Source organism: Hirundo rustica, chromosome 8 (genome assembly GCF_015227805.2).
Source record: "Hirundo rustica isolate bHirRus1 chromosome 8, bHirRus1.pri.v3, whole genome shotgun sequence".
In the NCBI taxonomy this organism is placed as follows: domain Eukaryota; kingdom Metazoa; phylum Chordata; class Aves; order Passeriformes; family Hirundinidae; genus Hirundo; species Hirundo rustica.
The window spans coordinates 2,163,346-2,176,570 of record NC_053457.1 but is presented as its reverse complement, the minus strand read 5'-3'; the positions used below and the strand labels follow the sequence as shown (position 1 = coordinate 2,176,570).

The following is a 13,225-nucleotide window of genomic DNA, read 5'->3' as shown; positions in this document are numbered from 1 at the left end:
AGATGTCCCCATGGCTGGGGTCACTCATCCCGGGCTTGTGACCATCTGTTCCACAGGAACGCTTGATGGCATCCTGCGAACCTTTGACCTCTTCACGGCCTACAACCCCGGCTACTTTGTGGTGGACATTATGGCCTCTGACCTGGTGGGCCACAATGACACGGCCGTTGTGGGGATTTACATCCTGCGGGATGACCAGCGGGTCAAAATCATCATCAACGAGATCCCGGACAAGGTCAGGCAGTTCGAGGAGGAGTTCATCAGCCTGCTCTCCAACATCACAGGCGCCATCGTCAACACCGATGACGTGCAGGTAACCATCCGCCTTGGAGGCTGCTCTGAGGGGTAGATAACCTTCCACATGCTGTTTGGGAGTTCTCCTTGGAGGAAGTCCTGCCTGGATAACCATAGACACCCCTGGGATCTGAAGGTGACAGATTACACCCCAGGCTGGGGTGTTCTGAAGGGGTCCAGACAGGCGCTGGAGGGTCTCCTGCCACACGAGCACACCTCGAGGCATGCTCGGGAGGAGACTCCTCTCCCACACTGCACACCTTGCTGTCTCTCCCCAGTTCCACGTTGACAAGAAAGGCCGGGTGAACTTTGCCCAGACGGAGCTGCTGATCCACGTGGTGAACAGGGAGACCAACCGCATCCTGGACGTGGATCGGTACGTCCCCTGGCCCCCCGCCCCTCCGGGCTCCTTGGGGACCCTCAGTAGTCACGGTGCCCAAGCAACCCTTCTGTTCCCAGGGTCATTCAGATGATAGATGAGAACAAGGAGCAGCTGAGGAATCTCTTCAGGAACTACAATGTGCTGGACGTGCAGCCTGCCATTGCTGCCCGGGCACCGGACGACCTCTCGGCTCTGCAGGTAAGGGTCCCGCTGGGGTTGGAGGTGCTGCTCGCAGAGGGGGTGGTGTCGCTTCCCGTGGGGTCCGGTCAGTGCCACGAGAGGTGTTCCTCCCGTATAACCTGGGGCACGTGGCCACCAGCGGGTGCTGGCTGCATGCCGGAGGTTTCCCCCGTGCCCCTGTCTCTCCCAGATGGCAATCATCGTGCTGGCCGTCCTGCTCTTCCTGGCTGCCATGCTCTTCATCCTCATGAACTGGTACTACCGGACAGTGTGAGTAACTCCCGGGCTCTGCCCAGCCCCCGCGATGCCCCCTCAGGCCAGGGCGACCAGCCTGGCTTCTCCTGGCCCTGGAAATGCCAGCAAGCAAAGGAGGGCATCCGCTTCCCAACGCCTCTTCCTCCAAAATGCAGGGCTTTAATACTGACGGTACCTCTCCCCTCCAAGCTCCCCAGCCGTATTTGATATTTATTATTTAATGCGTGCCCTGTATGAAGGTTATTGCAAATCCGTATGTCCTGTTTTCCAGCATCTTCCTTCTTTTCTGCCCTGATTGGCTGTGTTTCTTTTGCAGGCACAAAAGGAAGCTGAAAGCCATCGTGGCTGGCTCCACTGGTGAGCAGTGTTTGGGGTGTCCAGCTGCATGGGAGAGTGGGGTGCGTGGAGAGCACGGAGGGCGGGTCGCAGGGAGACGTGGGGAGATCGTGGGGTGTATATCAGGAGTGATCCTGCCCAGCGAGGTCTGATCAGCATCAGGCTCTGCGTTACCTGCCACACCCCACCTTGTTTCTCGCTGCCTTTTCGGTTGCTCTTTATCCCTCCCTGATACAGAAGTGTCCCCCCGTGGCTTGCTGCTAAGCCCACCAGCTCTCATCCCGGCGTTTTGCAGGAAACAGAGGCTTCATGGACATCATGGACATGCCAAACACCAACAAGTACTCCTTTGATGGGTGAGTGCCACCTCCTGGGGTTGGAGGCTGCTCCCAAGAGAGGGATGACTGTGTTTTGGAGCCAGGAGGTGGAGACATGATGTCTGCTCTGCTCGGCTCTGCTCTGCTCTGCTCTGCATGGAGCATTACTGATCCTGGGACACGTGCTTGCTCAGGGAGCTTTCTAAACTAAAAAGTATTATTCTCTATCCTGTGTCTTCCTCTCTGCCGATCCTGGCCAGGTTTGGGGTAAGCAGAGATAACGGGCGGGGTTTGACACCCGTCTGTCTCCAGAGCGGCCGAATTCATACCTGCACAGGGCAGGAGGAGGCAGTGCGACCTCGGGGTCAGGGATAACGCCGCCCTTCGCCCGCTCTGATGGCTGTTCCTCCCCCCGGGCAGGGCCAACCCGGTGTGGCTGGACCCCTTCTGCAGGAACATGGAGCTGGCGGCGCAGGCGGAGCACGAGGACGACCTGCCGGAGAACCTGAGCGAGATCACCGACCTCTGGAACAGCCCTGCCCGCACCCACGTGAGACACGGCCCCGCCGGGACACCGCGGCCCCGCGCCTGCCGCCCTCCGCGGCTCCTGAGCCGCCCTCTCCTCCCGCAGGGCACCTTCGGGAGAGAGCCCTCCGCCGCCAAGCCCGAGGACGACCGCTACCTGCGGGCGGCCATCCAGGAGTACGACAACATCGCCAAGCTGGGGCAGATCATGCGGGAGGGACCCATCAAGGTGAGTGTGGAGGGCAGGCGACCTGCACCGAGGAGTCCTCTCTTACAGCTGGCACCTTCCAGGGTCACAGCGCCGGAGGGTGGTGTCGATGTCGCTCCAGAAAACGCTGGGATGAGGCCGGCCTCCCTCCCATCAAACCGTCTTCCCTGGATAACCCCCAGTCTCTCCCCCTCCACCCAGGGCACTCTCCTGAAGGTGGTCCTGGATGATTACATGCGCCTGAAAAAGCTCTTTGCCCAGCGGATGGTGCATAAGGCCACCGCCAGTCAGGGGGACCGCTCCTCGGTCTCGGAGGTAGAGGGGTGTGCGTGGGCGTGGGGAGATGCTTGCCGTGCCCTCTGGGATGCAGTGTGTCTTCCTGGCCCCGCAGGCTGTGGTCACCCCCTGTGGCCGTGGTCCCTGCCACCCGGTGGTCTCCCCGCTCTCTGCTTGGTCAAAACAGGCCGGATATCGCTTTTCCGCTGGTTTCCACTGCTGTTTTTCCTCTGGTTTTCCAGGCTGCGGGTTCCCCACAGCAATTCCCTGTGTTTCTTCTGATCAGCAGCAGCACCCTTGGTCTTTCTGACCTCTCTTTGCCCCTCTTTGCAGACTGAGCTCTGTCCATCAGCTCCCATTTCTACCAAGGCTGGCTAAAGCTGTGGGGCATCATCTTCCCTTCCTTCTGCTTCTCTGGTTTTTGCCTCAAAACCACAGGTCCTTGAGGCAAAAACACTGGGATGGAGGGTGTTGGGGCAGAAGAGCTGGTATGGGGAGAAGCAGCTCCTCCTGTGTCCTTCTACCCTTTGTGGGGGTGCAAAACGAGGGGCAAAGAGAGCAGAGGAGAGCAGTGGGGTGGGAGATGCCTTTCAGCCCTTCTGCCCTCCATCTATCCATGCCTTTATTGCTCTCCAGCCCCATCCAGCCTTCCTTCATCTTCTTTCCCTGTCTGCCACCTGCCCCTCCACCCTCATACGACCCCAAATTCCAGCCGGGGTCGAAACTCCTCCTTGGCCACTCTGGGGGCGGCTGCAGGACACACCATCTGCCTGGCAGCCGGTGCCTGAGCCGGGGCATCCACCCAAGGATGGAGCGATCCAGCTGGAGGTCATCTCCTGGTGATCCTCATCACCGTGCTCTGAGGGTGCTCCAGAAGAGGAGGGCCCTTCCCTCTGGCTGGACTCCAGCATTGCAGGAGTCCGGGAAGCCGGGAGCCGCTTTGGCCACGGTGGTGATTCCCTACTCCGTGGCTCTCTTGCAGCTGATCCAGAAGGAGCTGGAGGACGAGGAGGAGGAGCGCAGCCCCGGCCAGGGCAGCCTGCGCTTCCGACACAAGCAGCCAGTGGAGCTGAAAGGTCCCGACGGCATCCACGTGGTGCACGGCAGCACGGGCACGCTGCTGGCCTCCGACCTCAACAGCCTGCCCGAGGACGACCAGAAGGTGCTGGGTCGCTCGCTGGAGACTCTGACCGCCGACTGCGGGGGCTACAGCGACCACAACGCGCGCACCGAGTCGGCCAAGTCCACGCCCCTGCACAAGATGCGGGAGGTGATCATGGAGAGCCCTCTGGAGATCACCGAGCTATGACGAGCGGTGGTGCCGCTGGTGCTCCTCGAGGCCAGCCGGGGCCGGCGGGGATGGAACACAGACGGGGGGCCGTGGTGGGGGCCAGGGCAGCCCGAGACCGGAGCTTGGCCCCCGCTTCCCCTGCAGGAGTCCAGGCTACCCGGGGCAGATGGCTCCGGTGGCCTTGGAGAGCTTGGCCCCGGGAGAGGGCTCTCAGGATCGGAATGCTTTTACTCGCCTGTCATTTATCCATGAAACCATTAAATTTTTTTTATTTTTCCTATTAAAAAAAAAAAGGTTTTTTTTTTCTTAAAAAAAAAAAAAAAAAAGGGAAAAGAAAAGCTAAAGAATCTGATGAGTCCAGACTGGACGGGGCAGGGGAAGGTGCAGTGAGGATGCGGATGATATGCTGCCACAGCATCCCCGGGCACAGGCTGGGGACAAGCAGCTGTCACACCTCGACCATGAGCATGGGGTGCTGGGGTGGGGCCAGGGAAGCGTGGGGGGAGACCAAATCCTTTTGGCATTAATGTCACCTTTCCAGTAAGGAAAGACCTAAAAAATTAAAAAGAAAGAAAACCCAACCCAAAGACATTCCTCCATTTCGCTGGCTTTACCAAAACTTGTTGCAATGTCAAAAAAGAGAGAGAGTAACTGGGGCTTCTGGATGTGGAGTACTCGTGTGTGTCTTTTGTTGCCCTTTTCTTTCCCATTCTCTCTTGCATTTGGGTTTGTTTGTTCGGGGGTTTGTTTCCAGTCGTAACTTTGTGGAGAGTTTCGGGCACGGTCTGTTACGGGACTCAGAAATACACTGTCTATGGCTTTGGGTAACCTGTCTGTCGTCCTTCCTCCCAGGATCCATCAGACCCAAACCCCCTTTGCAAGAGAAGACCCTCTTTTAACTCACCCCTCAATCCATCGTCCTCACAAGATGCCCCCCTGGCTGTTGCTGCACTTTGGATTTTAGGGGAAGCATTCAAGGTTCTCGAGGTTTACCCACACCCCCGTTGCAGCCCCCAGCACGAGGAAGGACACAACCAGCCGGGCTGACGGGAAGAGTTTATTTGTGATGGGATGCTCCCGTGCACGCTCAGGACCGGGCGCGGCGGGCATCCTCCCGATACAGCAGGGACGAGCCAGCACCCCGCTGCCCTCACCACCACGGCTGGGTCAGCACAGGGCCCCCAGCAGGGATCGGGGTGTGAAAGGAAATCCTTGCACCCAAACTCATTCATTTTATGTTCAGGTGAGACTGCTGCCAGCCAAGAGCAGGGGCCGGCATTTGGGCGGCAGAACCCAGCCCAGCCCACGGGGACAGATCCACCTTGCAGGATCTGGGCCTTACGGGTGGTTCAGGGTGGGATGGAGAGGTGGAGAAGGGGTTGGGGGCTGGAGATAGAGGTGTGAATAGAGGCTGGGGATATTGCAGTCACCCTGAGAGACATCAAGGCGGAATCCCTAGTCCTGAAAATATTAACGAGTCCCTTAACCTGATTTGGAAATCCAAGCCCCAGGAGCGGAAGAGGAAGTGGCCGAGGGCGCTGGGGTTCCCCGCAGCCCCGCCGGCAGGATGAGGCCGGTTGGCTCCTGCCATTGCCGTCTGTGAGTGCAGGCACGTCCCGAGGGAAGGGAGCCGGGATCCCGAACCAAACGGCAGAGCAAGTCCAGCCAGCTGAGGAGATGGCTCCTAGTTCCACACGTGACGCCGGCAGTGTGCGACGGCCTGCGGGAGGGACGGGGCAGGAGGGGATGCAGGGACCGCCGGCACCCTGCCGGCCCCGGGAGGGGACACCGCTGGCACTTACATTGCACTCGACCGCCGTGGCCATGTTCTTGCACCAGTATTGCGGGCCCCAGACACAGGGGGCCGAGCCCAGGAGATCCTCCTTGCCTGAGTCACAGGCTCTGAGTTTCTGCGTTGCGGAGGAAAAGGGTGGGAGGGAGAGGAAGAAAACCTCCACGAGGAGCCTCTGACCGCCCTGGCCCACTCCCAGCCCACAGGCTTGGACAAAGGATGCCCGTCTCGGCCCGGGCCGCCGCAGGGATGAGGACACTTACAGTGCAGACGAAGGTGGGGTCCATCATCTGCACGAAGAGCCGCACGACCGCCGGCTCGTACTGCAACACGAGCGCCTGGCACTGGTGGGGAGAGAGGGGTGAGCCCCGGGCGTCGGGGGTGTCCCCGCCGGGCTGGGTGTGCTCCCCTCAGCTCACCTTGCTGGTGAGCGGCATGGGCAGCATGGCGCAGCCCTTCTCCAGCGCCTCGCCCAGCTCCTCCAGCGTCTCGTTCTTGAGCAGCTCGTTGTCGAAGTAGGTGATGACGATCTGGCAGACGTTGCAGAAGGCGCCCGAGCTCACCGCCAGCTGCTCCAGGGATTCAGCCCCTGGAGGACACGGCCATCAGCACCCGGCGGAGGGGACACCCTGCTCGCCGGGGTCTGGGTGCCAGCTCACCGGGCTGGGCGTCCCCGCTGCGGGGGCAGCAGCGCAGCATGGTGCAGACGGCCGCGGGGTCGGTGGCCTGCAGCAGCATGACCAGCACGGCTTTGCCGTAGGAGTTGACGAAGTCCTTGCACTGCCCGATGACGCCGTGGGGCAGCATGTAACACACCTTCTCCATGTCATTCACCAGTTGCTCCTGCCGGCACAAGGCAGAGGAGGGAAACCCCGGCTCCTCGCTGCCCCTCTGCCCGCTGTCCCAGCCCCACCCCAGCACCAGTGGGGCTCACCTCTGTCACATTGTTCTCCAGGAGGCTCTCGACTGTCTTCACGGTGAACTGGCACACGTCACACAGCGGAGTGCTCCCCACCCTGTCCTGTCGGGACAAGGGGGTGGGATGCATGCCGAGCCCCCCAGAGCCTCCCTCATCCTATCCCACCGTCATCCCCCACGTAAGGCATTCCCCACCTTGGACAACTGGAGGTGCTTGAGGAAACAAAATACAAAATAAGGGTCCCCCTTTCACACCGTTTGGATTTCAAGGAGCACAGCGGAACTGAGAGGGTCCCCACTTACCCCCAGCATGCTCAGGACCTGCATCACCTTCTCTGTGAGCAGCGTGTGGAGGGGCAGTGCCGAGGCAGAGGCACAGAGTCCCAGCTGGCCACACAGCTCCATTGGGCCCTGGGGAGAGAAACGTCCCAAATCAGGCGGGCTTTGACCCCAGGGAGGGGAATTCCAGCGCATCAGGGCATGGATCTCACTTACCTCAGCCTGCTACCGGTGGAGGGGCCAGAAAATGGGAAGAAAAAATGAAAACAAAATATAATTGCAGCCGTTGCAAGGCAGAGAGAAGGGGGGAGAAAAAAACACATTTAATATTTTGCAGGAATATTAGGCAGTGATTTGAAGCATAAAAAAGGGATCATTTGCTGATGAGGCCCCTTGGCTGTGCCACTCAGGCCCCCAGCTGGCAGCCAGTCACCCCGGGCATTGCGAGGAGCTCTCAGCCTCTTACCAGGTAGCGCAGCAGCTGGGCAGCCGTGTCCGTGTACTCGGCCAGGGAGTGCTTGCACTGTGGGAGGGAGACACCGCGTCAGGGCCCGACGGCAGGCACCCCTCCCTGGGCAGGCATCTGCTCCCGTCCAGGAGGAGAAGGGAGCCTGGAAGTGCCCCTTCCCTTCTAGCCCATCTCTGGCAGTGTCCAAGGCCAGGCTGGACAGGTCTTGGAGCAGCCTGGGATAGTGGAAGGGGTCCCTGCCCATGGCGGGGGTGGGGTGGGATTGTCTCTAAGGCCCCTCCAGCCCAAACCCCTGTTGGTTCCCTGCTGCCCCCTCACCCGCTGTGCCAGGTCGGGTGTCAGGGTCTCGCACACCCGCTTGGCGTGGCCCACCAGTGCCCAGGTGAAGGCAGTGTTGGTCCCCAGCTCCTGCTGCACGGCCGTCACCAGCTGCAGGCAGTCCCCACACACCTCTTCTACCTCCTGCAGGACAACAAGGGCAGGGACACATTGATACCCCACAAAATCAAACAAATCGCCGCTTGCCTCCCACAACCCACATTTGCAGGGCTAAGATTTAAATACTGGCTGCAGTTTGGGGCAGCACTCTGACCGGCATCTCTCTAGCTCCCTCCTGCACCCTGAAATATCCCCCCAAATTGGTGACACCCCCAGCCAGAAGTCATTTCAGCTCCACAGAAGTTTTAGGGGCTTTCTCTAATTGCTGTTAAGTGGGCAATGCTTTCAAGGGGATTCTCATACCCGAGCAGCATTAGGACACTGGCACAGATTGCCCAGAGGAGCTGTGGCTGCGCTGTTCCTGGAAGTGTCCAAGGCCAGCTCGGGGCAGCCTGGACACGTTGTTCCCTGTCCATGGCAGGGGTTTGGGATGAGATGATCTGTAAGGTCCCTTCCAACCCAAACCATGCCACGATGCCATGGTGAGCACCGTTCTTGCCCGTGCCACAGTACCTGGGCCTCACTGTGAGGCAGATCCTGGGGATGGAGCAGGAGGGGCACGTTGGCCATGAAGGGGGCGATGAGGTTGGCAAAGTCCTGCGTGGGGCCTGTGGCAGCTGGTGGTGGCTGCTGATACTTCAAGGTCCCCGTGGGTTTGCTCCGCGGCTGGCACAACTTGATGGTCCCACACACCACCTTTGGTTGAGACTGCGGGAGCAGAGCCGGGGGGTGGGGGCTTGAGGCTGCATCTCCTCCATCACACCCACCCCGGGTCATTTCCCTCTCCATCTTGTCCTTCAGATGGTTTTTCCTAGGCTCATTTGGAGCATCCTTTGCACTGCAAGCCCCCAAGACATCCCACACTATGGAAAAACCCAAACCCGGGGCCTTCCCCTGCATTACCAGCACTTGCTTGCCCAGCTGGACAAGGACGAGGATGCCGGTGTCCACCATCCTCTTGCACTTGACAGACCAGTCCTGGAAGGGCAGGTACTGGCATCTCTTATCCAAGAAGAGCCGCAGCTTTTCCTGGGTGACAGAGGGAGTGTTCAGGGCCTCATGGTTGGTGGGGAGGAACACCAGCCCCATTTCCCCTCCCTGCTGACACCCACCTCGGTGCGGTTGTCCTGCAGGATCTTGCCCACCACGGAGACTGCCACCTGGCACAGGTGACAGGGGATCCCCTTCTGCTGAGAGAGAGGGGACACGTTGGGAGGCTGTCACGGCACCCAGACCCTCCGCTTGCTCCCCAGATCCCAATCCTCCAAACACTCCAGACCCCAAAAACCCTCCCCAGGAACGCCCCGGGGCACCCGTCGGCTTTTGCCATTTACACTGAGGACCCGGCTGCTGCTGGATGCCGGGTGCCGGGGTGGGCAGGCTGGAATTGTCCCGCCACGGCCGTGCTCTGGGGCACGTGGGCACCACTCCCGCAGCCCCCCGCGTTCCCTGCTCCCAGCGCGGTTACCCCCAGCGCCCGGTCCCAGGCGGTGAGCCGGCACAGCTCCAGCGCCCCGCACTTGGCCGCGGTCGCCACGTCGCGGCACCAATCCTCCGGCCGCTCGCCACACTCGTGGAGGGGGCTGGCCCCGGCTGCGGGAGGGGAGAGGAGACTGTCAGCCCTCAAGGCACCGCAAGAAACCCAACTAACCTCCCTGTCAGCCCCGCAGCGAGCCAGGAGCGATGCTCCGTGGGAAACGATTTGTGGAGAATTCTTAAAGCTCGACAGAAGGCTCACATAGTTCTGTGTATCTGTACTTTGAGATAAAAAATGCTGACTTGGAAATTTCATGGGATAGGACAGACATTGCTGAGAGAGAAATGGAACTGGGAACAAGTTTCAAATTATGACCTTGCAAACAGACCAGATACTTTTGGAGAAATGGAACGATGAAAGATGCATTGTAGCAGGACCCACGAGGGGGAATTTTAGATGACTGGCTTTAAGACATTTACAGCATTGTGTGGCAAAAGCTGATAGGCCAAGAAACGTTTACAATGTATTGTAGTTAGGAAATAGTTTGGCTTCTGATTGCGATGGCGTCAATTATAACATCTGTACTGTCTCACCCCTTCACGTGAGACTAAAAATGGAATAAAAGCTTTTAAAACACCTCTCAGTTGCCCCATCTCTGGGTCAGAAAAAGATGTAATCTGAAAACGCTCCTCTTCCTCCTCCTGTTGTGATTCCACCTCAACTCCCAAAATCGGGGAGGGAGTGTTTCATTTGTAAATGAATTTTTAAGGTCGGTTTTGCTAGGCTGTCAGCTTTTCCAGTGGGATGTCACAGGGTCGGAAGCAAAGGGAGATTGGGGCTCATTCTCAGCCTCTCAGCACCCTCTGCCACGCTGCGGAGGCGGCTGCTTATAAAAGCAGCAATAAATCTTGCAAAACGGGCAAAGCCGGGGCGCCGGCGCTCAGCCCCGCACGGCAGCCGGATAGTCACGCCACGGCTCCCGGCGACGATTGAGCAACCCCACTTTTGGTGGGGTTCTTTTGGTTTTATTTCCTCCACACGACAGCGTTTTCTCCTGACTGTAAATCCCCGGCACGGCAGCGGCGGTGTGGCGCAAGAGCAGCGCTCTAATTGCCACCTTGGTGTGTCAGGGCTCATTTTCGACGGGGCGAGTGTTTGTTTCCACCGGGAGCTGTGCCCACCCAGGATGAGGCCGGGAGGAGGCGGCGAGAGGGCACAGCCCAAGCCCTTCGCCGCCTTGCTTCGGCCGGGAGCCGCTCCGGGAATCTGGGGGCAAACGGGGAGCAGCTCCCGAGCAAAGGGACAGACAGACAGACCCCGCTGCAGGCCCTTTTGCAAGAGGCGTTTCTGAACAAAGCACGACCCTCTCTGCCCGTAGCATTTGCACCCAGCTTCTATCCCCCAGCCCGGGCCATGATTTTGCAGAGCAGGAACAAAGCCAAAAGCAGAAATCGCTCCTTCCACCCAACCCTGCCCTCATCGGGTTTCTCCCCAAAAGCTGCTTTCCCTGCGAGCTGGATTTTAGCAACGCCTCCGGCTGATCCGTGGGTCTGCAGCGTGAGGTGTCCGCGGCCGGGGTTGTGGGGACAGGGGTCCCAAGCCGCCCCTCTGCCCCCAGCGCTCCGGCGCGGCTCGGCGGGCGCCGGGCGCTCCTTCAGCCCCGATTTCCCCACCGGGCTGACAGCGGCGCTGGGGCAGGCGAGCCCCGGGGCAGGGCGAGGCCCCCCCGGGTTCCCAGGCTTCCCACACACCTTCCCAGCTGCGCGATGCCGCGCTCGCCGCATCAGCTGAGAAGGATATAGTTACGATTTTCAGCCCCAGCATCAGGGCAAACAGGAATGGCAAGTCAGCAGAGGCATTAAGGAGCAGCACCAAAACCAAGGAGACAACAACCCCAGAGCTTTTTCCTGAGCTGGCCCCCCAGCATCTCTCGCGGATCTGTGTTGGAGCCCAGACCCCACGGTGGGGTCAGGAGGATCTAAAAGACACGGGTGGTTTTGTCCCGCGCTTCCCTGGCTCGCAGGGATCCCCAGCTCAGCACTGACTCCTCACCCTGCTCAGGCTGAAAGTCAGGCAACGAGCGCTGGGCCAGAAAACAATTAGGACTAACCAAAACACGCAGCAGCTGAGAGCAGGGGGAGCTTCCCCAGGTGGAAACCACTGCCACGGGGCAAGCGGCTGGGGCCACTGCTGTCCCGTGAGCTCTCCGACACGTTTCAAAGCCGTGCTGGAGCCGCCGCACGCTGCCAGGCACACGGGCAGCAGGGTTATTAAAGATGCCATTTTTGGCAAAGGAGCGAGGCAGGGATGCTCCCGTGCCGCTGCAGCCACGGCTGCCCTATTCCTGTCTGCCAGGCCCGCGGGAGGGGGTGGGCTTTGCTCAGGGGGTGCAGCGCCGAGCTCCAGCTCTGGCAGGGCTGTGCTGGCGTTCCGTGGAGCCCCGGCCCAGCCGGCAGAGCCTGGCGAGCCGGTTGTGATGTAAACCCCGGGGGTGGCAGCGTGGGCCCCAGCGCCCCAATTCCCGGCCTGGCGCACGCCCCTGTTACAGCAAGAACCATAAATACGCTCTTGCCGGCTCCCAAACCCTTCTCCGAGGCTCGCAGGGTCCCCGGTCCCGCAGCACGCCCGAGCCGTGCGGCTCCCGGGGCAGCGTCAGCCCGGGGCTGGACGTGCCGAGCACGGGTGAACTTTCCTGCTCTGCCTGTTGCTGTCTGGAACACCCGGACACGTCCCCCCGCCCCGGGTCACGCGTGCGCACCCCACAAGCGCTCCGCCACAAAACCCGGGCACGGCCCTCCGGGGAGCCCGATGGGCTGAGCCTGGGGTGACCGGGGTGCAAGGGCGGCTCTTCGCCCTAAAACAAGGGGGGTTTGCTTGTAACAGCAGGGCTCCCCTTATTCCGGGGAAGATTTCCCCAAGAAGCAGCGATTCGCCCTCAAGCAAGGACCAGAGGTTAGGAACAGGCCTTTCCCAGCTTGTTTCCTGGGGCTGGGCAGCAGCTGACTAAGGGACGGCAGCAGAGGTTTGCCTGCAGGAGGATTCGCTCACAGATACCCAAGCACCGATGCTGAGAGGGCTCCTGAGGTGAGCAGAGCACATCACCCCTCCCGGAGCTCAGCAAGCAACTTCCTGCCTCCTGCATCTCCTGAGAGGAGCCTCGGGAAAAGGGCAGCTTCAGGTGGCAGCAAGGGCACGCTGTCGTGACAAGCAAGTGGCTTCCCTCAGCTCACACCCCGGCAGCCAGGCCCCAAGACCAAGGGCAGGAGAGGGAACAGCCCCTCTCCCTCTCCCCACCGCTGCAGACACTCACTCTATCCACTGCCCACTCCTTCCATGCCCCAGCACACCACCTGCTGTGCCTGAATCCCAGAGCACAAACCCCTTTTGCCCCGAGATCACCTTTAAGGGCTAAATTTCCAGTTGTCACCTCCAGGTGGGTAACACAGACAGCGGTGCCACCTTTCCCAGCTCTACCCAACTCCAACACCACATTAGACACCAAAGCTGGGAATAGTTCTGGGATTCAGCAGGGTTTATGGGCTCTCCACACCCTACCTAGCCCCAGGCCTGGCCTTACCTTGGTAGGAGCCCAGGCACACAGAAATGATCAGCACCAAGCCACTCCATTTGCTCTCCATGCCGCTCCTAAGAGTCCTCAGTGGCTGGCTCCTCTCCTGTGCTGCTGGCTCCCAGACTGAGGAATCTTGGATGGGCTGGGAGAAGCAGTGAGAATCCACACCTACGCAGGGCAATTACCACACCCCTCACTTTATGCCTTGATTATAAAA

The 13,225-nt window shown here is 60.1% G+C and overlaps 2 protein-coding genes across 2 annotated transcripts in view; one reads left to right on the top strand and one right to left on the bottom strand.

The window, feature by feature from the left end:
* Positions 1–4,304, top strand: part of CDH23 (cadherin related 23) — a 183,007-nt gene extending 178,703 nt beyond the window's left edge. The window contains exons 59-68 of the mRNA XM_058421437.1: positions 57–313; positions 573–670; positions 754–874; positions 1,047–1,126; positions 1,428–1,468; positions 1,743–1,803; positions 2,185–2,314; positions 2,396–2,518; positions 2,699–2,812; positions 3,756–4,304. Coding sequence (XP_058277420.1) covers positions 57–313; positions 573–670; positions 754–874; positions 1,047–1,126; positions 1,428–1,468; positions 1,743–1,803; positions 2,185–2,314; positions 2,396–2,518; positions 2,699–2,812; positions 3,756–4,082 — 1,352 coding nt within the window. The 3' untranslated portion in view covers positions 4,083–4,304. The remainder of the gene's footprint in view (positions 1–56; positions 314–572; positions 671–753; positions 875–1,046; positions 1,127–1,427; positions 1,469–1,742; positions 1,804–2,184; positions 2,315–2,395; positions 2,519–2,698; positions 2,813–3,755) is intronic.
* A 1,312-nt stretch (positions 4,305–5,616) lies between these two features.
* Positions 5,617–13,139, bottom strand: LOC120755940 (prosaposin-like). Its single transcript, XM_040071580.1, has 15 exons — positions 13,015–13,139; positions 9,429–9,553; positions 9,073–9,147; positions 8,864–8,989; positions 8,474–8,668; positions 7,841–7,984; positions 7,520–7,576; positions 7,270–7,278; positions 7,078–7,185; positions 6,791–6,877; positions 6,516–6,699; positions 6,276–6,445; positions 6,120–6,200; positions 5,867–5,974; positions 5,617–5,784 (listed from the first exon to the last, which is right to left on the bottom strand). Exons 1-15 carry the CDS (start codon positions 13,073–13,075, stop codon positions 5,749–5,751), a joined length of 1,566 nt encoding a protein of 521 aa, XP_039927514.1. The 5' UTR covers positions 13,076–13,139; the 3' UTR covers positions 5,617–5,748.
* Positions 13,140–13,225: the final 86 nt, after the last annotated feature.